We start from the raw sequence: 24,067 nt of genomic DNA, 5'->3' as shown, positions 1-24,067 counted from the left end.
ACTTTATATGTGTTTACAAGTTCTTTAGATTTGATTTTGTCAGTGAACTAATCCAGATAGCTGTCTGAGTCCCGGTCGGAACCGACCGGTGCAGTTTTAAAACACTAATTAATTTTATATTTCAGTTTGCATATCTAAATATACCAATTCCAATTCAGTACTATTAAAATTAATGCAAAACGGGTTAATTAAACGGGTTAATCTATTTTGATTCTCATATAATTATATAATAAAAATTAGCAAGTAAACAAATCATTTATATTAATTAAATATAAGTTATACATAAATAAAAATACATAAAATATGTACACTAAAGAAAAAAATTCTTTATTAAGATAACGCTTTCGTTCTTTAAAAGCGCGGATCAAAATCTAGTTACTAATAAAAAAACTACAATAATACATTATTAATTTTATCTTTTCTATTTTAACCCTTTTATTAAAATATATTTTTTGGATAAAACACAATATATATATAGGAATTGTTTTTATTTTTTTTAGATTTTGGATAATTCTTATTATTATTAATTTAATCACTTATCTAATCAAATAAAACTTAAATTTGTTTTTATTTTTGGCTAATTTATATATTTTATTTATTGAAGGTATAAACAATATTAATTACTTTAGTTTTTAACGTGAGATCTTTTAGATGCATGACCTCACGTCGGGCTTCATCCACATACGTAGAGTGTGTATTATCATATTTTTTTACTCCACTAATGCAACACACTCATTGATTATTCATTGGTTGTAACTCCTCTTTAATTCAGTCCATGTCTCCTTCTAGAGCACATTTGAGTAGCGTTGACACTTGTATTCAACATTAGTAAAACGCTGTTTATTTAATGGGCCGTTAATGGGCCAAATTGATTGAGACTAAGATTTTTCTGGTTCGGATTCTTCGTCTCTCCCAAGTCGAGTGAGCAAGTTGCAGAGCGCACACAGTACAGTAGTCTAGTCACACACCACTTTTTGACAGTTCCATAGAGAAAATGGCGAGCACTGAGCCAGAGCACGAGCACCGCGAAGAAGATGCGGAAGTCCACGAAGCTGAGGACACCGGAGCTCAAGTAGCTCCGATCGTCAGGCTCGAGGAAGTTGCGGTCACAACCGGCGAGGAAGACGAAGACGCCGTCCTTGATCTGCGCCAATCACCTCAGTGAGTTTCGCTATCTCCACTTAACCTCTGATCTGATTGTTTGAGCTAAAGCTTATGTATTATTATTGTATACGAAGTGTGTTCTCTGTGCAGTTTCGTGTGGGATGAGTTGAAGGATGAACTCTTCTGCATAGTGGGAATGAAAAGTCGTGTTTATGGCACGCTACCGATTTTTCCACGGCGAGTTGAAGGATGAACTCTTCTGCATTAGATTTGCGTCTATTGAGAGTAAAAGTATATTTGTAGAATCTTCAGTTTTTCTTTTTTTTAATTTAGGTTTTGAATGAACCAGCTATCACCATCCTATTCTATGATCAAATGCGGTTAACGAAGATTGAAGTCACTATTCTGTAGCTGTGACTTGTGTGATCCGGAAGTTTCTTAAATGAAAACACAAGTGCTTTTGTAGTGGTAGTACTTGGAATGTTACCTCATGTTATAGCTTCAAGGAGACGTATCGTTTTGGTCAGCCTTATGAGATAACATGAGGTCATTGTCCAAGACTTGGTTGGTTGGTATCTGAGGTTGTAGGTCTCATCACTTAATGCACAGGTAACCTAGTTCTGTAGTACGTCTCAGATGTTAGGCTACTACTATAATCGTATTTATGTTTGACTTGAACTGTAAGATGCATGCTGGTGCTCTTTCTTAGCTGTGATGGTTAAAAATATATGAGTTTAGGTATTGTGATGTCTGCATTATTTCGTTGGATTTTAAATACTCAAATGGAAATTATTGCATCAACAGATTGCAAAACGTTTATGGAGAAGTTCACTGAAATAGCTGAAAGCCAGCAAGTAGGGCAAAGATAGCAAGATGGTAACCAAGTGCTAGTAGCTTAGTGGTAAAGGAGGTACAGCTGTACTGCCCGTCACCCGGGTTCGAGCCTTGGTCACAACGGATTTAACATCCCTTCTGTTGGGGCGCTGGACCCCTTTCGGAGGGATAGTTGGGAAGGTGGCTGCCCATATACCAGAATTATAAAAAAAAAAAAAAAAAAAAGATAGCAAGATGGGGACGAAGCTGCTGGTTTACTTGAGAATCTCTCGGCTGTTGATAAAAAAACTGAAGAAAAGACCAAAGAAAAAGGAGAAGGAGAAAGCCCTGCAAAGGAAGAGAGAGAAACAAACAAGGAAGAAGAAGAAGAGAAGAAAACGGACGTGAACACCTGATCACATTACGTCACAATGATTACTCTATTATCATATAATATATGCTCTGGCATCGAACATGATGGTTGCTTTAAAAGGAGTCATTCCTTTGTCATCTCTAAAAGTTTGACTCTTTGCCCTCTGTTAGAGCAACATTATCGCCGGGTCTTAACTGAGTTCTTAGGTAAATTGGGCCGAAATTTAAATCAAAAAGACGGAAATTAGAGCAACACAGACCTTAATTAAGGTGTTTTCGACATGGTCCTTACTTCCACCTGGCAGCATGCGATTGGGTGCGGAAGTCGTGTAGGGCAAAGTCGCGTAGCGGTCTCCAAATCAGTTTTCTCCTTCATCTGATTCTCTCTCGACGGCGACGGCGAAACTTCTCGACAGCTTGTCCGGTGATTTCTCTCTCGACGGCGAAACCTCTCCGTTCGCTCACTCGAAACCGATCTATTCTCTCATCCAAACTTCTCCGTCGTTTCCAATCTAAACGGTATGTGTTCCTCCTCTGTTATGAGTTTAATTTTTTTTTTCCGTTATGAGATATAGAGGATGTCCTTGTTATTGTCGATCTACGAACTCCGCATAGGTTGCATGTTAACTTAAGGTCCAATAGTTGTTATTGTCAGATTGCATGTTAACTTGATGTTTGTTAGATTCGCTGATGATATGATTCGCTGTTGTAGTTCGTCTGTTCTGAGGCTAGTGGCTTCTTTTTTTTTCCGTTATGAGTTATATAGGATGTCCTTGTTATTGTCGATGATATGAATGTCGTTTCTGATTGTATGAATGATATGAATGTCGTTTCTGATTTTTTTTTCTCTCTTATTTGTTGTGATGATATGAATGTCGTTTCTGATTGTATGGTTTGTGTTTGAGTAAATCGAATTGAGGTCGAGTAGTTGTTATTGTTAGATTGCATGGTAACTTGTAGTTTGTTAGATTCGCTGATGTTATGATTGCCGTCTCACATAGTTCGTCTGTTGTAGTTCTCGATCTACTCTTTAACTCTTTAATCAACAAGAACACCCATCTCACATTCAATTGAGCTATGGTCTATCATTTTGTTAGATTCACCGAATACTGGTAGTGGTTAGTTGTTTTTAATTTGACTGTTGTGGTTAATGTTAAAATGAATTGAGAAGGCAACCAAATCTTGTTTTGTGCTAGATAGTTGGTAAAATGAATCGACAAGGCAAGAAGTCAAGTTTGGTTGGAATCAAATCGTATTTGAATTTAATGGAAAGTAACTAAGATGAATTACGTAGTCTGGTTGTATTGAAGTTTGTCTGAAACCAAAACCCCTTTAAATTTAATGAAATTGTAAACGAGACTTGATAGCTTTGTAGTTGTGTAATGTGTAATAACTTCTGATTAGACTTTGGTAGATAATGGTTAGGTGTTTGTAACTTATTACTTGTTACAGTTTCTCCTATTTAATCCCAACCATCATTCATTCTTTCATATAATCTCTCTAATCTTCTTTCTGTCCTCTAAAACCCGTAATCATTTCTCTATCTCCTTCTCTTCTCTGTTCTTCTTGCTATGGATTCAAGGAATCCATATAGTCAGCGTTCAAGTTATGTAGGCCTTCTTAACAGTCAACAAGAAAACTTTCCTTATGGAAGTTTTCCTTCTACTGTGAACTTTGGAGCCTCAGAAATCCCTCCTTTCAGTTCCCAACAATCTGAGGCTCCAGGTCAACCTGAAGCCACACTAGTGGAGCGTCGGGAGAGAAGGAAATGGACCCCAACTGATGACGAGGTTCTAATCAGCGCCTGGCTAAACACATCTAAGGATGTTGTTGTAGGAAATGATCAAAAGTCAGGGACCTTCTGGAAACGAGTAGGAGAATACTTCGCAACAAGCCCGCATGGTAGAGAGTTGTCTTTAAAGGGTGAGCATCTCCATTGTAAACAGAGGTGGCAGAAAATCAATGATCTGACGAACAAGTTCTGTGCCGCATACGTTGCTGCAGAGAGACAAAATTGCAGCGGTCAGAATGACAATGACGTTCTAAAGGTGGCTCATAACTTCTTCTACTCTGATCACAACTTAAAGTTTAACCTTGAACATGCGTGGTGTGTGTTGAGGTATGAGCAGAAATGGATAAACCTGAACACTCCTAAAGCTAGTGGCAGTTCATAGAGAAAATGTGGTGAGGGCGGTTCCCAATCTTCAAGCACCACTGTTGGTGACCATGAGATCTGGCCTGAAGGTATCAAGGCTGCAAAAGCAAGAAGGAATAATGCTCAAGGGAAGGCTCTTTCTGATTATAAGAGCATGTGGGAGCTGAAGATGGAAGATTTGGCGACGAAGGAGAAACTGTCAAAGCTGGCCATATTGGATACTCTCCTTGCTAAAAAGGAACCACTTAGTGAGACTGAAGAAACTGTGAAGAATAAACTCCTGGCAGAGTATTTCTAATTATGTTTCTAGTGAATAATGATTATGTTTGTACTTCATGCTTCTTATGTTCATGTTTCTAATATTTTCTGCTTCTGTCATAACTTATTAATATTTCCTGTTTCATGTTTCATGTTTCTAACTTATTGTGTAATATTATCTTATTTCTAACTATGTTTCTAGTGTATAATGACTATGTAATTTTTTTTCTTGTGTAGGAACAAATGGGACAAGATTATAGCTATACACAACCTTCTGAGTAGGAGTATGGTTTAGGCTCAGCAGACAGTGGCTACAACCAAACATAAGCTGATATTCTGCTGGACCAAGCTGAGATTAGCTACAATAATGCCCAGCGTCTTCAGTACCCTCCGCAACCTGAGGTTGAGTTTGGATTCCCGAAGACATGCTACTGTGGTGGTGACCCTCTTGTAGCAACATCGTACACAAGAAATGATCCAGGCAGAAGATACTACACATGTGAGAATGCTGACGACGGAGAGTGCCATGTTTGGAAATGGTGGGATGTGGTGGTTATGGAGGAGATGAGAGCGATGCAAACACAGACCGGGCAGCTGGCTGAAAAGGTAGATCTCCTAACCTTCTTGAGTGACTATGAGACACAACTTAACCACTTTAAGGAACTCCATAATGACACTGAGCAGAAGCTGGTTAGACTTGAGCAGATAGTGTGTGATTTAGCTAAGAAGAAATCAAGGTTTACGCATGGCTTTGAATTCGTTGTTGGTGTAGTGGTTATTGTGTTTGTTCTAATAGGTTTGGTCCTCATTTTTAAGTAAACTGATCAAGGTGTATGTTATGTAATGATTCGGATTTTATGAAACTCGGTATTGTATCATGTTTAAACTGATAAAGTTGTGTTTTTCTTATGATTAGGATTGTATGAAACTCGGGATTATATGAAACTTATGTAATGACTCGGGATTGTATGAAACTTATGTAATGACTCAGGTATTGTATCATGTCTAATAACTTATGAAACTGATGTATGATTATATTTTCAATCCGTTGTATGATTATATTTTTTTCCCATATGTCTATTTCCTGTGCCAAGAAGAGAAGTTTATATTGTCTGATCACATGTATTTGTTTGTTTGTTCGACAAGAAGAGAAAATATAAGCATCACAGGAGTGTTAGACATCTATTATCACAAGATGGATACTTTTATAAATGTAAGCATCACGGTAATGTCAGACATCTATTATCACAAGCTCCACTTTAGGCTATAAATATGAGATATCTTCTCCCATTACAAATCATCTTCTCCCATTACAAACCGTCTCTCGAAAACATTTTCTATTTTTTTCCAGTTTAAATGGCGTCTTCATCCCATTATCATTACCACAAAGATGATGATGCTGAGTTTGAAACACCATTTGAAGAAGTTTTTGAAAACTATGCTGTTATTCTATAACCAAAAGAGCAAAAAAAACGTATTTTTATTGAGAGAAACTGGGAAGAAGGCCACAATAAACTCTGGAATGATTATTTTAGTGAGACGCCAACATACCCTCACTATTTATTTTGGACACGGTTTCGAATGAACAAATCATTTTTCATGCGTATTGTGCATCGTCTTTCCACAGAAGTAAAGTATTTTCAACCAACAGAAGATGCAGTCAGACGGTCTGGTCTATCACCACTTCAAAAATGTACTGCAGCAATTCGTCAATTGGTATATGGTGGTGGGGCGGATACAGTTGACGAATATGTACGACTTGGTGAAACAACAGCTCGAAAATGTTTGCACCGTTTTACTGCAGGAATAATCCACTTGTTTGGCGATGAATACCTAAGACGTCCCACACCAGAGGATCTTGAAAGACTACTCCATATTGGCGAACAACGTGGATTCCCCGGGATGGTTGGAAGTATTGACTGTATGCATTGGGAGTGGAAGAATTGCCCCACCTCTTGGAAAGGAATGTATTCTCGAGGAACCGAAAAACCAACTATTGTGTTGGAGGCGGTAGCTTCATATGACCTCTGGATATGACACGCATTTTTTGGAGCTCCAAGTACAATGAACGATCTTAATATTCTTGATAGATCACCTGTATTTGATGACATTATTAACGGAATAGCTCCGAAAGTCAATTTCTATGTCAACGGAACGGAGTACCATTTGGTTTACTATCTCACATATGGTATTTATCCGAAATGGACGACTTTTATTCAATCTATCCGACTACCACAGGGTCCGAAAAATTCTTTATTTGCTAAAACCCAATAAGTTGTGCGAAAAGATGTTAAGCGTGCATTTGAAGTTCTCCAAGCTAGATTTGCCGTTGTCAAAAATCCATTTAATTTATGGGATAAAGATAAAATAGCAAATATTATGAGAGCATGCATCATACTCCATAATATGATTGTGGAAGATGAACGAGATTCATTCACTCAGTATGATGTTTTCGAATTTCAACAAGGAGAAGATGTGGATCTTACATATATTCCGTCAATATGGCTACAAATCTCGGGAATACAATTGATTGTCGAACAAAAGTTCGGAACAGACAAGCCCATCAGCAACTAAAAAATGATTTGATTGAAAATATATGGGCTAAATTTGGACATCTTCTAAATAACATATAATTTATAAGTTTATATGAATTGAATAAAATGTTTGTTTGCTTTAATTTATGATGTTTGTAAATTTTTTTTTTTTTTGGCAACTTTGTTATTTCCTTATGTTTTCAATTTTAATGTTATATGTTTTATTTTAAACTTATCTCTTATATGTCATTACTTATTAAAAATAAACAATTAATTTACTAAGGAACAACAAAAAGTCCTACCAATAATCTACACTTTTGGGATTGTTTCTTAGCTTTGTTTCTTACCATACAAATAATAATAAATTAACCTAATGACTCAAAAATTAGTCCTCCCAATAATGTTGCTCTTATTGAATAACATCTTATGATATTTTTGTTCTTGTTGTAATAAGTGTTTTGGCTTAAGATTCTAGTTATATGTCATCAAATTATTATTATCATTGTAGCTTTCAACTTTCTTTCAGACCACAATCATTATCCTAATCTGATGATTATGAGTAAATAATCCACTTAGTCTTGCAATTAAATCATCTCAATCAGGTTGACTAAAGCAGACTCCAACACCTTTGGTGGATATCACAAAGCAAAGTGTAAGTGGTTTGTGTTTGTTTTGTTGCAGCAAGAGAGGGGATGATGTGGTGTTCCGAAAAGAGTAAAACAAACGGATAGTTAATTTAGGGCCCAACATTTTAATTTGGACGGACCCCTAAACCCAAAATACCAACGGCTCCACCACGAGAGCAAATAAAAGCTCCATGTTTTAAAGCCATTTTCCATCTCTTGCCTCGCCAATTTAATTTCCTCTGTCAACACAAGTACTAATAGGTCACTTTTGAGCTGTTCTCTGTTTCTTGAATATTCAAATTGCATTTTTTTTTTCCATTTTTCTGCGTACACTTGTATGTATTTCAATCTTCGCAGTATACTACTAGTAAGTGGAGGAAAAAACGCTTATTCATCTCCGCACTATGAAGTCAGGAAAAATACATATCCAAACAATATTAACGTGCCAAAACATTCCTAAACTAAATAGGAATTTGAATTGCATACCTAAACTTATAATAAATAGCTAAAACATACTTCGTAACTGAAACGTGTCAGTCCATTTTAAAATATATTGATTTATTTTTTAAATTATTATCTTTTAGTTTTTGTCATTTTATTTGTTTGTAAAGTGCCACAAATAATTAAAATCATCAAATTGGCCTTATTTGTAATTTCAAAATTGGAAATAAATTTTAATATATGGTGATATATAAAATAGAAATATTTTTTATCAAATAAAATAGATTTAATAATATAAATATATTAATTTTATTATTATTTCATATTAAAATATTTGATACAAAAAATTTAAATAAATAGAAAACAACATAAAAACAGTATCATAATTTAAAGTCTGATTTAATCTCACTAGTTCTTAAAGTTTATAAAATATTTTTCATATTTTCTTAAGTTATTTTAGTTGCAAATCTTATTATGTGCTTGCGTGATATATATAATATAAATAAAATTAAAAATTTATAATTTTTGTTTGTAGTTATCAAAACCAATGTTAATTACACTAGGCATAATGTGTGCGCTTGACCCTAACCTAGCGCCGAATCAATTATTTGGTAATTATACGAGAATTAATCGGGAAATAGTTTTGTAAACTTTTTGTGTATTATTAATATTACATACTAGTTTTGTAGCAAAAGAAAAATAATGTAATATTGTCTAGTGGCTTTGTGCGATATTTGTTTTCTTGAGATGCTGCGTTCGAAACTATTTTTGGTTAACTAGCCATTTTTTCTTTTTATTAAGTAAGGGTAATATTATTAAAGATCTCTACTGTAAAATCAAATTTCTAAAGAGTATTTTTAATTATGTTGATTAAAATTTGAATGACTATATTTGTAAAGAAAATTTTATATAAATATAAATTGAGTGGTATTTCTTGTAAATGTTACATATGAGTAAGATTATTTATAATTAATTCTCATGTTTTAATAAGGTAGATAACATACTTTGATAACTAAATTAATTAATATATTGTATATGATAACTATCTAAATTTCTGATATATAATTAAATTTATTATTTAAATTTAATTAAAATCTGGTAAAAAACGATAAAATTGTACTTATCAAATTAAAATTATAAATACGATAAATTTGATTATTTAAGTTATTTAAGGCATATTAACAAAAAATAGAATTATAGGGACTAAACTACAAAAAAAAATAAAAATAATAGTCCAAATAATCATATAACCGGCTATAGACATGTTTTAGCTATTTATTATGAGTTTAGGTATGCAATTCAAATTCTTATTTAGTTGAGGAGTGTTTTGGTACGTTAATATTGTTTGGATATGTATTTTCCCTGGTTTTATAGTGCGGGTATGGATAAGCCGTTTTCCCATTAAGTAAGTGGATGTATGCTATCAAGCAGTAAAGAAAGAGCGAATGTATGATATAGTTTATTCAAGGTTTGATGTCAGAGGTAAACTATTCAAGGTTTGATGCTAGGTACATGGTAGTCTAATATTATTCTTTATGGTGAAAACCATTTCCAATCTAATTGATATTCATCAATCCAAAACCAAATCGAAATTTTATAATAATCTAAACCATAAGAAAAGTTTGCATATCAAGCTTCTTTGGTGTAATTAAACCTGATAATTCATAACTCATTAAAAATTATATTGTTTTAAAATATTTACGAAAATGCATACACCTTAAATAGTTAAAATCGATCATTAGTTTAATTGTGAGTCCTTGTTCTTCTAAAAATGAGATGAACTAATCCAAACTATAAAAACTGGTTCTAGTTCCGGTTCGGATCATTTTTTTTTTTTGTCGTCTACCCACCTAGGCTAGATCAAGTGGAGAACAAACGAGCTGATCCTCCGAAGAGCATCTCCATCTGCCCGGGTCTGATCTATTAGGGAGAAAATATAACCTCTGGTTTTTACATCTTTTGCTAACCTGTCTGCCCGGCCATTCCGATTCTGAGGAATATGAGACAGTCTCACATCATCGAAGTCATCTTGTAACCTCTGGAACACCTCGATCTCTGTCGCGAATGCTGGCCAGTCCATCGGGTTTGTAGTCATATCCACTAAGTCCGAGCAGTCCGTCTCAAACCGTATCGAAGTGATCCTTATGTCTCTCATACATGAGGCTGCCCAAAGTAACCCTTCCATCTCAGCATGCAAAGCTGAGAGGCTCCTGTTACACGCCCGTAATCCGAAGTATTCTAAGCCCATTTGATCCTTAAGACTCCACCCTAAACCACTGACACTGCCATTATTGATACATGATGCATCAATTTGACAAGTAGGGATTTGGGGTATCCAAGGGGGCACTGTCTCAATCTCTGTAGTAGGGGGATCATCATGATCCTCATTTGCGTCCTCTTTTTCGTTAGCCTTCCTCCAACATTCTGCCTCAAGAGACGCATGTTGGAGAGTGTCAATGGGGGATACGTCTTTCCCATTGGAGAGTGTCAATGGGGGATACGTCTTTCCCATGAAAGAGTTTGTCGTTCATCGCCTTCCAAATGTACCAACAGATCCATGGGAAGGTAATGAATTGTGGTCTCAGAGGAGCCACCTCTTTTCTCTTCCAAAACAGGAAGTTCATGTTTTGATATATAGATGTACTCGGGAAGTAAACCGGAAGGGACAGATAGTCTGATAAAGTCCAAACCTGAAGAGATGGTGGGCATTCAAAAAGAAGATGATTAATCGACTCCACTGGGCCAACACATCTAGGACAACTCCTATCAGTGCCCAGGTGTCTATACATGAGCCTCTCTGCCGTCGCCACACAGCCCGAGATAGCCTGCCACAAGAAATGTTTCATCTTACTCGGGGCCTTTATCTCCCACACATGGCTCTGTAGGCTCGTGAAACTTGGTTCTACAGCCCATTTCTGTGAAAGACTCAACTTGGTCGATCTAAGTAGGTCATAGCCGGTTTTAAGTGAATAAACTCCTGATTTTATATGGTTCCAAAAATATCCATCCCGAGCACGAGAACGAGAAGGTTTCATCCCAAGTATCAAAGGGATATCATCTTGGTTAAAGAAATCTCTTAGAAGTTGTATATCCCACTCCTTGGTATCCAGGCTACCCCAACTCTTTGTTCAGTACTTCATTAGGAATGGTTCTGGTTCGGATCTATTTACCGAATATCTATTTTGTGAACCGAACCAACAAATTGAATGTCTATAGCTTTTTTTTTTTTGGGATCAAACTGAATGTCTATAGCTAACTATTAATATCTAACCACTAACATGACAAAGAAGAAATAGGTCAAAAAGAAGGCTGGAAATGCATGGAAGCTGGAGAAAGGAAGGCTGAAAATAAGGAGTAGGTGTTGTTTGCAACTGCAACTGCAACTTCGACCCTCATTTTATGGCAAGAAGAGTGACTTTTGGTCAATAAAGTTCTTAGACTCTACATTTATATCTTTCTTATTATTTTCATGACTGCCATTTTCATGGATTGTCATTTTCTTACAACTATTGACAAAACAATTATTATCACCCAAGTACTATGTACATACCATTTACTGTGACATAACGCATAAAACAAAACAACAACAGTTTGATTCTATAATGTAAAAACATTTTAATTTTACAAAAATATATAAACCGAAATTAGAAAGCATAATTCTATTTCTATTGAGAAATGAAAACAAAAAGAAATCTCTTAAATAGTCATACGGGAATTTGTTCTTTTCTTTTGGGGTAAACTCCGTTGCGTTGATGAGTCAGCCAGTTTTAAAGACTTGAACAAGTTTCGTGAAAGATCCTCCTTGGCTCCTCGACCTCGTGGTTAAGTCCTGAGAGCAAGAAATATATATATATATATATATATATATATATATGTATTTTTTTTTTTGACAAAAAAATTATATTTCGGAGGTGTATATGGGTATCATATCATATTATATGGTTTTCTTTATTGAACAATAAAATACAGTACAAGATTGGGTAACACAGAAACGTGTAAAGATGTTTACTAGAGTCTAGAAGTAGTTACATAGCGTTCCTCGTCTTCTACTTTTGCTTTATGTTCACGTAAAATCTTCCCATCTCTCCCTACTTACCTTCTTTTCTAATCTAACTTTCATGTGACCTCCATTACCATTGGGTTTAATGTTGATGTTACTTTAATATGGAAGTATAAAGTGATGAGAAATGATATTAAAACAATCCTTTATAAGAAGAGTTCACGAGTCTCTAAAATTCATTCAATTTGTTTTGGTAAAAAATTCATTCGAATTTAAAAGTTGAAACTAATGTCTAGAAGAATTATTGTGCGAGTTATTTTTCAACTAAATGACAATATATGAGATATGTAATCGCAACATGAGATTTCGTGTATAATTATAAAATAGACATAGATGGATGTGTTGAACACTTGAATCTAAATGTAAGTTCGTGTATAATTATAAAATAGACATAGAAAATCATATAGAATTTAGCGATTGATTCATGATATATAGTTATAGAGATGCGAATACGAATTAAAACAAACCCCACTCATCTTTTAAACTCGCAACCTCCTCCACTCTATTATTTAGTTGCAACCACAACACACTAAAAGACAAAGGCCCACAACCGTCACTGCATGTACTTACTTCCACACATCACCATTTCATCAAATATTCCAACCAAGATTATGCATGTAATCCATATATGACATATCAAATATAATATGAATTAACTTTTCACAATGATTTCTTTCGTTCTTCAATGGAATTTAAAGACGACAAATAGAAAGGCAATTGGTTGGAGAATAGGGTTAAAAACTTAAAACCTTGAATATTTTTTTCAGAATTTATATATATATTATATACTTGACAAAATATCCTGATTATGTGGGATTTGTGTATAAATAAAATAAAATGATATAATATAATATAATTTCTTTTATGTTCTCAATACATATTTCTTCTATTAAATCTCATGTTTTTATAGCATTTATATCTATTTTTTTTTTCGCTTTACACTCATATATAATCAACCCTCCAAAGAATAAAGAAAACGTGATCCCCTCAGTTGAAGTAAAGATAACGAGGGAAGAAGAAGGAGAAGAAGAAGGATCAATGACTACGAGTAGCAGTCTCTTCAAAGTCTTATCTTCTTACAACTCCAATGTCCTCTTAGCTGCTCTCCTCTTCCTCCTCTTAGTCGTCCTCTTCGTCTTGCTTCTCCAATTCTACGCCCGCTTTTTCTGGTCAAACTCCGACCAAGAATTCTTCGCCGCTCGACGCCGGCTGAGAAGAAGACGAATCCGGAGAAGAACAGTCACAACGACAAGGATCATACCTCCTGTTCCACTGGGAGGTATTGACGGTGAAGCTTCTGCTGCGGCTCCGACAAGCGATGACAAAGGTTTGGATTCTTCAGTCATTTCTTCGATTCCTCTGTTTGTTTACGAAGACGACGAAGAAGAAGAGGAAGAGGAGGAGGAGTGCGTGATATGTCTTGGTTTGTGGGAAGTGGGAGACTTTGGAAGAAAGTTGAGATTTTGCGGGCATGGGTTTCACGTTGAGTGTATAGACATGTGGTTGTCTTCTCATTCTACCTGTCCTCTCTGTCGATCCCCTGTTCTCGCCGTCTCCGATCAAGAAAATCTCAAGCCGGCCATTAACGGCGACGTTGATGGAATAGTTGAAGCAGAAGAAGAAGAAGAAACAGAGGTTAGGCTAGAGCTACAATTGTTTCCAACCGGAGAAGATGAGAACGTCGTCGCCGGTGATCGGAGACTATCACTGTCTCTTGCTGTGATGGAAGAAAACGCCAAAACAGGAGTTGATGACGGCGTCGGAGAAGGAGAGGTTAGAATTGAAGTGTTAGATGAGGGCGGAGGATCAAGAGGTGATCGGAGATCAACGTCTTCAGCATCGAGTTCGTTGATGAGGATGCTGAGTAGTAGAAGTAGATCGGAGGGTGACAAGGTGTTCCAGTCAGCGGCGACGCAAGATTCGTCTTCATAAAATTAAATAAAAAAATACATTATACTTATAAATCTTGTCAACAATTTTGAAAATGGAATATGAATAACTAAAAAAGCCACGTGCGGTAAAAAGAAGATGATGTAATTACAAAAGTGGTAATCTATTTCTGATTAAGCTTTGGTTGAAGCTAATGATTACGATCTCGACATGACTTTTGTCCATATTTCTGCGACTAAAAAGTAGAGCCGGTATCCGTTAAATTTGATTTGATTCGTTATTCGTTTCGATCCGATCCAAAAATTCTGGATATCCGTAAACTTTCGAAGCAAAACAAATACTAAAAATCAATATCCGTTAAAATCGAAACAAATCACAAATATTAAAATTTTGGAAAGCGGATATCCGATCCGATCCGGCAATATATAAATACATGTATATCTTGATTATATTTAAATTTTTCGCTGTATAAAATTATATAATTATTATTCTAACATATGATTTGATAAATTATATTATTACTTACATAAAAGTATTACATAAAAGGAAAATAACACATTTATGACAATTATAAATTTTTTCTTAAGTTTTGTGTTATTATAATTGTTAACTAAGCTCAAAATTTTTATAAAATATGTAGATTCACTACTTCTTTTAATTTTTTATCATATATATCATGCAAAAACAATTTTGTATCAAAATTTTAAAATTATTTGTATTAATCAAAACAAATGAGATATCCATAAGTATTCGTAAATATCTGCAAATATCTATTTATTTTTCGGATATCCGTTTTTTCGAATATCCGTATTTTTCCGAAATAAAGCAAATCGAAAAATTAGATATCCGTGACATACGAAGCAAATCACAAATACCTTCAAAAACCCGGATATCCGATCCGTGTCCAGACCTACTAAAAAGGCAAAATCTAAGTTCATGTATTTTAATGATCATATCATCATATGTAAAAATCTATATATAAACCTATAGCTGCGATGCGAAAATTGAAGAAATCTATAAGTATTTTTAAAAATTATATAAATTGAAAAGTGTAGAAAGCGACAATGAAATGTGATAGAGAATTTCGGTCATACATTACATTTGGCATCAAAGCATCTACTGCTGTGTTTACTTATTGCAAACTTTAAACTATGCTTTTGTATTCGCCATTCGCCATTATTCTTGGCCTCTGGCTTCCATATCATTTCATATTCAGCGGGACACACCATTCTCTGCAGTCTTATAAAAGACTAGTCATTTTCATATACATTACAATAACTACGAGTTAGAGAAAACGAGTGATGCATTAAGAAAAACGTTAACTTTGTAATGGCCACAAAGATATATAGCCTATGATAGATACTTTGGTGTTTAATCAAAGCATGACTTCAACATCAAAATATGCTGAGAGGTTGTTTTAAAACTCTACTTTTTGATTGGTTACTGTTAAGCTAGATGGAGTTCCAACCTAAAACCAATGGGTGATAAGTGGAGTGGCCCATCTATCTTATATATTACTAAAGATCCCTTCCAACTACCGATGTGGGACCTTTGTCCCTAATACGCCCTCTCGAGATGATGGCTCTTTAAGAGCCAATCTCGGAATGTTTGGGCAAGGATCGAGGGCCAACTTTGGGCCAGGTCGATGTGGATCGGGTTGGACTGCGTAGATCGGGCTCTGATACCATGTTAAGCTAGATGGGCTTCCAACCTAAAACCAATTGTTGAAAAGTGGAGTGGCCCATCTATCTTATATATTACTAAAGATCCTTTCCAACTACCGATGTGAGACATTTGTCCCTAATACTTACTCTATCAATTTTTTTTTTCGTATTTCTCAGACATAATCCTGAAACCTCTAACATTTTTCTTTCTTTTGAACAACAAGATAAAATTGATTAAACTGGATTTAGGTTACAGAAAGTGAATTGCTGATTAAATGGATTGGTAGACAATTCTTTGCAAGCCCATCAGCAAGTCCATTAAGGGCCCGTAGAATGAAACTGAAGCGACAAAACAGAAACGGAGAAGAAACTGAGAAAGCGAAATCATCGATATCGGCGAGAACTCCAAAGAGTTCCGTTGAATACGATCGAGCACTTGAGAGTCTGATTTTACACTGATATGACAGTAGTTAAAGGAGGCCACTTGGAGGAGAGCTTCTCGAATGGCTAGGGATTCAGCCATACAAGGCGAGGAGACAAAGTCTTGAGCGCATGATCCTCTGTGCAGTTCCTTCGACGCCAGCGAAGATCCAGGCCAACCCCGCCGATTGGATCCCTCCCTTCCATGAAGCATCCGTATTGCAGGAGATTTCCATCGAATTCTCAGTTAATGCATGGCATCGAGGTGAGTCCTTTTGTTTTGATTCCTGCGTAGTTGGTTGTGCAGCTTCCCATTCTTTGAGACTTACTAGAGCTTTTGAAAAGACTTCTGTTGCTGATTGAGATCGGTTTTCAAACAGGAGTTGATTTCTCAAGGTCCATAGTGTCCAGCAGATCCATGGGAAAGCATTACCCGTAAGTCCATACGGGGGTAGAGGAGATTGGTGCTTGGAGAATTGCAACTTCTCGAAGAAAGAGTTCTATGTGGAGGTGTCTAAGCTATGTTCCCACGGTCCAAGCTCCCAGACTTCCTTCGCGAAAGGGCAGTGGAAGAGGATATGAGCAATAGATTCCGAATCTCCGATGCGAGTACACATGGTATTTGAGAGCATTCCTCGAGTTTGTAGATTTTCTCCCGTTGGGAGAGCATTATTCCCAACTTTCCAGAGGAAGAGTTTTAGCTTTGGTGACAACGACGTGCTCCAAATGAGTTTGTTCCAAAGGTTTGATCCCCTTGCCCCAACATTGTCTGTCCAATGATTCTTTGCAGCTTGTATCGCATTGTACCCCGTTTTGACTGTGTAAGTCCCTGAATTTTGTAGCGGCCAGATGAAGGAGTCTCGTGCTCCAAGGATGCTTGGTCTCAGACTTAGGATGTGGCTTTTGAGTTCAGGTAACAGTTCTTCCACTTTTGCTATATTCCATTCTCTGGTTTCTATTGTGAGAAGATCTAACACCATGAGGTCTCTATCTTGCAGGGTTAGAGGGCCAAATGGTTTGAGATTTGCCTCTGGTTTTATCCAGGAGTCGTTCCACACAGATGTTGACTCCCCATCTCCAATAGCCTTTCCTAGATGGTTTAGTAATAGGTCTCTGCCCAGAAGGATCCCTCTCCAGCCATGGGAGATGTTGCTAGCGGCTTGAACCTTTAGGAAAGAGGTCTTATTGCAGTATTTTCCGAGGAGGATTCTAGCAAGAAGGGAGTCTGGTTTTGTTAGTATTCTCCAACCAATTTTGGCTAGCAGGGCTTGGTTGAAGCTTTGGATATCCCTGAAACCAAGACCTCCCATGCTTTTGGGTTGTGTTAGTTTATCCCAAGAGATCCAGCAGATCTTTTTAGAACTCACATTTATCCGATCCAATTATTCACAAAGAAAAAAGCTAAACTATTCACTCTCAGTGAAAAAGATAAGGTGTAGCGATAATAGTGATCACACAATGGGAAACCAAGAAGAGTCAAGAATGGTTAGAATCAGTGATGAGGTTGCTAAACTTTCCAACAAGGTGAATCTATTTTTTTTTAACTCCCACTTGATTAACTGTAGAATTTGTACATTACATATTGAAATAAAACTATTTATGCTCAGACCTTTGACCTAGGGATACATAATCAAATGAAGTGTTTGGGCCCAATGACTATTGTTCTATGCATTCAAATGGACCAAATAAAATAGTAACTAAATTTTGTTTTTACTTGGAGAATGGTAGAAGAAGCAAGAAGCAAAGAATGCAAGACACGGGAGTCTCTCTTGAGGAAGTTTCCTGGAAGGTCACTGAGCATAGTGATAGGAGCCAGACGACAAGGATTTTCAATGTAAAACGACGTAGCGCCAATCACGAACGTCACTTTCTACACCAAATCTTGATACAAAAATCCATCTACTAATTATCTTCAAGAATATTATATTTAAACTTTATCTTCTTCTGTGGTGACATTTTGATTAATAATATTCTCTCAAGGCTAATATCTATTCAGAGAGGAACAAGAAACTCCCATACATACACTCAAGGTTTCAAAGACCGCGAGGCACGAGCAAAAGGAGTTGAGAATACTTTGGAGATTACCTGTAATGGTAGCTTCCACGGTGGAGGCCTTGAGCCCTGAAGACGGAGAGCGAGTCCCCTTCACAAGAGACAAACACTACGCGATGCATGGTGAGATCTTGATGATGGTTCTTGTGGTAAGCTTCGCTGTTTTCCTCTTGTTCCTCGTCTTGCTTCCTTGTCTGAAGCGCCGTTACACTCACCACTCCGACGTGTCTGAAGAAGACGCTTCATGGAGCGGAAGAGTTAAGCCATCACCTGTTCCTGTTGTAGTAGTAAGCATACAATCGATTTCGAAATAACAAAAGCTTGTATTGAGCTTCTAGTAACAAAAATTTGTAGAAGCGCGCGTATGTTAGTAGTCACTATATCTCTTCACTACATTACAACATTGTACCCAACTGCAACAACAATATGATGTCTTTTCACTAACAAGTACATACACAAGATTATGGCAACTAAGGATGTAGTTTTTTTTTACTACATAGAGGTAATCAAGCTCGAGGACTCTGTATTAGAAGAGTAGAGTACCGACCAAGGCAGAGGTTAAGGGGATGGTGAGATTGTCATCTATGTCGGTGCTTATCGGGAGTGATTCTATAAGAGCCGATGCTATGGAGATGACTAAGAAGCGAAGAATCATATCCCACCCGGTACTCTCCATGTAGCCAAATGAAGAAAAGTAGTACATATACCCAACAGATGCTAAGAACCCTGCGATTGCCATCCCAATGCTACCAGCTAATGATTTGTTTCTGTTGTAAGGAAGCTTCTCTGTTCCAAGACGCCTCCCAACAATGTCAGCCATACCTTTTTAACATGATGTGAGCGAATCAGAACAAAAGTTGCTAATGTTAATGAATCAGAACCAAAGGTAAGTGTAGGTACCATCTCCTGCGCAGAGGTTGCATATCACAGCGATAGAGATGGGGGATGTTTTCCAGTAGAAGAAACAGGCGGATGTGATTGAGAGTGCATAATAAAGCGGTCCCTTAAGTAGTTCCCTGATGAAGAAGAAAGCAACTACAGACACTTTGTGAAGTGACAACGAGTGATGATATTACACACAGGAACCAAGATGACTAAGAGAAAGACTAATACTCTAAGCATGTGAGAGGTATTTTTGAGCAATTGAGCTATATACCTGCGATCACCGTGTCTGCTCATAGACTTGATAGTACCTTCGTCTTGGTAGACTCCGAGGCCCAGGAGAAGCATCCTTACTATATTGAGTCCAGGTACAAGAGAAGCCAGAAGCGCTCCTTGGCGTCCAGAACTGAAACAATTGGTATTGAAGTTACATAGTGCCAAGATGGTTAGTCAAAATAGATCCTTTAAAATCCATAATAATAATAATAATACCTGAAGAGTGGCCAACAAAGCATAAAAACAAGACCAATATTGATGTGCACAAGCTTCCTGATAAGTTTCTGAAACACAAGGGCAAGCTAAAACAATTAATTACACACTCAAGTGAGCCATGAAAATTCTGGTAGTCCTCACTCGATCAGAGAAACTATGGCTCTTACATAATTAATGGTGTTTTTTTTTTATCACAATGAGGTCAGAGAAACTATAGCTCCACATGTTTATCAACGAAATAATCCCTTAAAAGTGTAAGCAAACAACAGTTAAACCTAAGAAAATTCATGAATGTGTTTAAATTTTCAAGTTAAGATGATGATATAGTCTCATGATTATACGCACGGGTTTCAAAAAAATATCAAACCTCAATTTGGTTTCTGAGCAGCAGAGAACATTTTTTCACACTGAGTTACCAGATTTGGGGTTAGTTTCCTTTTCTCTTTCAGTGCAAGTTGAGCAATGTTATTCTACCCAAATGCGTCTCTCGCTTTCACATTATAGTTTTTTTTCTGGCCATTAAATGCCATTACTCGATAAAGCACCAAAGACAGCTACTCACTCAGGCTTTCATGTGAAATTGTATTATTGTTCGGTACCTGATCAAAGAAGCCGCGCTTGCCAATCTCACCCCAGAAACCGAGGCAAGAGACCGCCACGACGCTGGTGATCCCGGAGGCGCAGACATCCGATAGTACCGAATTGTCCGGAAACATGACGGCGAGTGAAGGCGTTAGACTCCTATGAGAAGGAGGCCTGCGGAGCGTGAAGGTTGCTGCTGATCTAAGGGCAGTTGTAGTCGCGATTCGAAGAGTTAGGAATCGTGGAATCGGAGAGAAGAAGCAAGAAGAAGAGTCCACAAGGACAAGGGAGGAGATGCTCTTGGTAGCCACCATTTTCTCTGCTAAAACAATTTTTTTTTTAATAATTGCTTTAAATTTTTTATTTTATTTTTTGACATCATATTGGTACTGTTACTTTGCTACTTGTTGCTTGGATATTTTCTTTCTTCCATATGTTCTTTCAATGTGTTATTTTTTGGGAAATTTGGGAAAAGGAACTAAATAACTATATTTTTGTCTCCTTTAAAATTAAAACCAAAATCTTTGTGTATAAACAATAATGAAAATCCAGTTTGGTCCTTTCAAATTAATAACTAAATACAATTATTAAGAAAAGTAATATAATTTACATTTTAATTTTACTTTTGTTATCTAAGAAGTAAAATAATAAGAAGTTAAAAATCAGAAATAAAAAATCAGAATCTATCGACTCCGACTCTTCTTTCCCTCCATCGAAGAGCGATTAGGTTTCGCCGTCGACACCTTCTTTCTCCGACATGTCTTAGTTTGTTGGAGACCTTTAACTCATCGTCACATCTCTCCTTCATCCTCCTTCTTTCGTATCTCCTCTTTAAACACCACCAATTAGAATAACTTTGTAATCTCCGCCGGCTACAATTGGAGTTGTTCAAGCTCGGACAAGCTTCTTGTCGCCGGTTGATAAAGGACGATTAGCATCACATTGTTCTTCGTTTGCTCTTAATTCATCTTGGTTCCCAAAACTTGGAGTTTAGGGTTTTGAAATCCCCTTTAGATTTTTTTTTTTTTGTTCATAATTTGTTTATTTGCATGTACTAGGAAGATATTTGAATTGTTAAAATACAAATCGATTCATGTTTATGGTTTCAATTTTTTTTGGAAGACTATCTAGTTTAAAGGTTTAATCTTTAAACATGAACTTGATTTCTCTCTGATGGGTTTAACACAGTATTTGTCTTGGGTGTTGTTGTAGATTGATAAGCTTAAAGCTGGAGTACTAGTTGGGACTGGTATGGGTCATAGGAGAATAACTCCATTCTTATTCCTTATCCTATTACAAGCTGGAGTTCTGATATGTTTCAGAAACTCTTACTCTCTCATTGAAACTATAAAATTGTGCACGTTTTGTTATGTGTGTTTGATTCATTGTTGTTTTTAGCGGAAGACTCTTATTCTAGTTGAAACTTGTAGTTGATTAGACCGGGAAATGTCCTTGCATTTGAATTGTACTACTTTTACAAAGTTGGTTTAATTCACCATGTGCTTGGCTTATACATGTTGCATGTTGTTTTATCAAGTCTATTAGTTTTGTTAATTTATTCTATTCTCTAATAGGTGATGGAAAGCTTGGAACATGTGATGAAACACGATGTTCAAATTGTAGGAGAACTTTCCCTATGGTGAACAAGCAGTGGAGAAAGTATAGGCTCTTGATTTTTTTGTCCTTTTGATTGGATCTTATTTGTGTATCTTCTGTAAGCAGATCAAAAGAAAATGTAACATTTAAAGTGAAGTAATTTTTGTTGATCCATCATTTCAAAACTTCTCTTCGGTTATGAATCTTCTATGTTTTGTACATCTCTGCTTCCCTCTTTTGTCCAACATTTCTTAGCCTTGTTCTTGCATATCTCCACACCATTATATGTTCACTTGACACAAAAATGCTCCACATCGACTTAACAGTTAAAAATGACTTGAAAACCATGAACATAAAGTACATGCAATCATTGCCAAAAACTCTCACCGACCGTATTGTAGACCAAACTTTGAGAGGCTGTATTCGATATGCTTCATACTTGTTTTTATTTGTGGATAACTAATATGCTCTTTATATAGTCTTTGATCCTTGTTGTTATAAATGAAATTTTTATAAGTGAAAGAGATTCTCGTTAAGCATCAAAACGCTTATGTACACAGCTACATGGCCAAAGGAAGTTAGGAAGATTGCAGCAAACTTGTTTGTTAGCTTAGTCAACATTGGTAATATCTACAAATTGGTCCCCAACAAGTCTCACACATATATTAATTTGGTTTGACGGGATATGAAAATACAAAAAAAAAACAGTCTTTCTTAGAATCGAACTTAGGACATTGACACTAAAACTACCCTTTGTTCCCACTAGACCATGACACTATGTTATTTTTCTAAAAGTTGTTCCTAATATATCAAGGAAGAAGACGGTTTTGGTCAGTTTTTTTTTAACTTTTTTCATAAATTATAAAAGGAAAGCAATAAATAATTAAAAGATTTCCAAAATATTTTCTAACCATTTTTAGCTAGATTTTTGGATAATTGTTACAAATCTAGTAGAACTCTTGTTCTACCATAGTTAGGAAGTAGCTGAAACCGTAGATATTGTATACTACATAAGAAGATGAAAGGTCCTATGGAAGAATTGATGTTCTAGAAATGTAGATATATGTTTGTTAATTAGGCCTTATGTTCTTCTCGACTTACAGAACATTGAAGGAATGGAAGATTGGTTATTCTGGCTTAGTAGATGGAAATGTATTTGGTATATTTTATATTCTGCTTTAGTAGGTCGAAATGTTTTCGGTGTATTGTGCATTCTATCTTAGATAGATCATTGTGTTTTAGGTAGATTGCATATTCTAACTCGTCGTAGATGATAGATTTGATATACTAACATCTTTAGTTCATTTTTGAACTTACTATTCCAAATATTTTTTTAATCCAAAAATATTTTTCATATACACACATGTTTGACTACTTCATGTTTTATATATTTTTTTTTTTTTTGTATTGTAAATATATTAGTATGAATTTTTATTTACAAAAAAAGTATGAAAATCTAAAAGTGACAAAATTTGATTTTATACTAAAGGGACAATAGTTTAGTTTTACTTGTTCTTTTTTCCCAAAATTCCCATTTTTTATGGGAAGAAAACAAAATGGTAATTCAGTGAACCTGAGATATCTTCTTCGTTCTTCAGGTAATGGATGAATCTGTTCAATTGAATAAAATCTCATCTTCCTTCGTAAAATCCTAATCTTTCCATAAAGGTCCCGATTTCTTTTGTAAACCAGCCAGCTTTCCTTAAGCCCATGTTTTAGTGGGCTTTGTTTTATTAGACCATTATGATTACGGTCCGGCTTAAAGTAACAAATCGCGTCAGAATGTCTGTACGGAAAAAGAACATCAGTCTTTTTGCTTCATCGAGTTTATACCTGCTTGTCTGACTGACCACCACAAAATGTGTTACAATGAGCCTATTTTGGGCTTAATATTTGCTAAATAAGTCAGCCTGTTTAGTAGAAAGAGTCAGAAAAATCAAACCTTCATGAATCTTTTTCATTCAAATCATTTTTCAGGATCTTTTTTGGGTGCAAATGTTCAAGAAAAAAAAATTCAGAATTAATAATTCAGCTATGACACGATTCGTTATCATCCTTTCAAATACGCATATATTTTGAAAAAGCATAGAAAAGTGATTCAGATTCCCCTCACATGGGTTGCCGAG

General features: G+C 35.9%; 5 protein-coding genes, 1 long non-coding RNA gene and 1 pseudogene across 6 annotated transcripts; 6 read left to right on the top strand and 1 right to left on the bottom strand.

Annotated features, from left to right (window-relative positions):
- Positions 1-326: 326 nt before the first annotated feature.
- Positions 327-2,427, top strand: LOC106373303 (ran-binding protein 1 homolog c). The gene is given in 4 exon segments (XM_048769866.1): positions 327-1,161; positions 1,239-1,336; positions 1,339-1,389; positions 1,909-2,427. Coding segments are annotated over 4 exon segments (381 nt in total). The 5' UTR covers positions 327-994; the 3' UTR covers positions 1,974-2,427.
- Positions 2,428-3,860: 1,433 nt separating this feature from the next.
- On the top strand, positions 3,861-4,742 carry LOC125592700 (glutathione S-transferase T3-like). Its single transcript, XM_048768065.1, has 2 exons — positions 3,861-4,408; positions 4,499-4,742. The coding sequence occupies exons 1-2, from the start codon at positions 3,861-3,863 to the stop codon at positions 4,740-4,742; spliced, it is 792 nt and encodes a 263-aa protein (XP_048624022.1).
- A 203-nt stretch (positions 4,743-4,945) lies between these two features.
- Positions 4,946-5,748, top strand: LOC125593360 (annotated as a pseudogene).
- Positions 5,749-13,082: 7,334 nt separating this feature from the next.
- On the top strand, positions 13,083-14,447 carry LOC106374550 (RING-H2 finger protein ATL63-like). The gene has a single exon (XM_013814551.3). It carries the CDS (start codon positions 13,228-13,230, stop codon positions 14,293-14,295), a length of 1,068 nt encoding a protein of 355 aa, XP_013670005.2. The 5' UTR covers positions 13,083-13,227; the 3' UTR covers positions 14,296-14,447.
- A 3,858-nt stretch (positions 14,448-18,305) lies between these two features.
- On the top strand, positions 18,306-18,833 carry BNACNNG49960D. Its single transcript, XM_013816369.3, has one exon. It carries the CDS (start codon positions 18,428-18,430, stop codon positions 18,701-18,703), a length of 276 nt encoding a protein of 91 aa, XP_013671823.1. The 5' UTR covers positions 18,306-18,427; the 3' UTR covers positions 18,704-18,833.
- LOC106376298 (farnesol kinase, chloroplastic) lies at positions 18,693-20,779 on the bottom strand. Its single transcript, XM_013816368.3, has 5 exons — positions 20,363-20,779; positions 19,764-19,831; positions 19,546-19,677; positions 19,290-19,405; positions 18,693-19,211 (listed from the first exon to the last, which is right to left on the bottom strand). The coding sequence occupies exons 1-5, from the start codon at positions 20,657-20,659 to the stop codon at positions 18,916-18,918; spliced, it is 909 nt and encodes a 302-aa protein (XP_013671822.2). The 5' UTR covers positions 20,660-20,779; the 3' UTR covers positions 18,693-18,915.
- Positions 20,780-20,975: 196 nt separating this feature from the next.
- On the top strand, positions 20,976-22,118 carry LOC106376297. Its single transcript, XR_002661329.2, has 2 exons — positions 20,976-21,594; positions 21,920-22,118. It is a non-coding gene; the product is annotated as an uncharacterized LOC106376297 (long non-coding RNA).
- The last annotated feature ends 1,949 nt before the right edge of the window (positions 22,119-24,067 follow it).

The sequence above is a fragment of the Brassica napus genome, chromosome C9 (genome assembly GCF_020379485.1).
Source record: "Brassica napus cultivar Da-Ae chromosome C9, Da-Ae, whole genome shotgun sequence".
In the NCBI taxonomy this organism is placed as follows: domain Eukaryota; kingdom Viridiplantae; phylum Streptophyta; class Magnoliopsida; order Brassicales; family Brassicaceae; genus Brassica; species Brassica napus.
The sequence above is the reverse complement of the archived record's forward strand: the minus strand, read 5'-3'. Positions and strand labels throughout refer to the sequence as shown.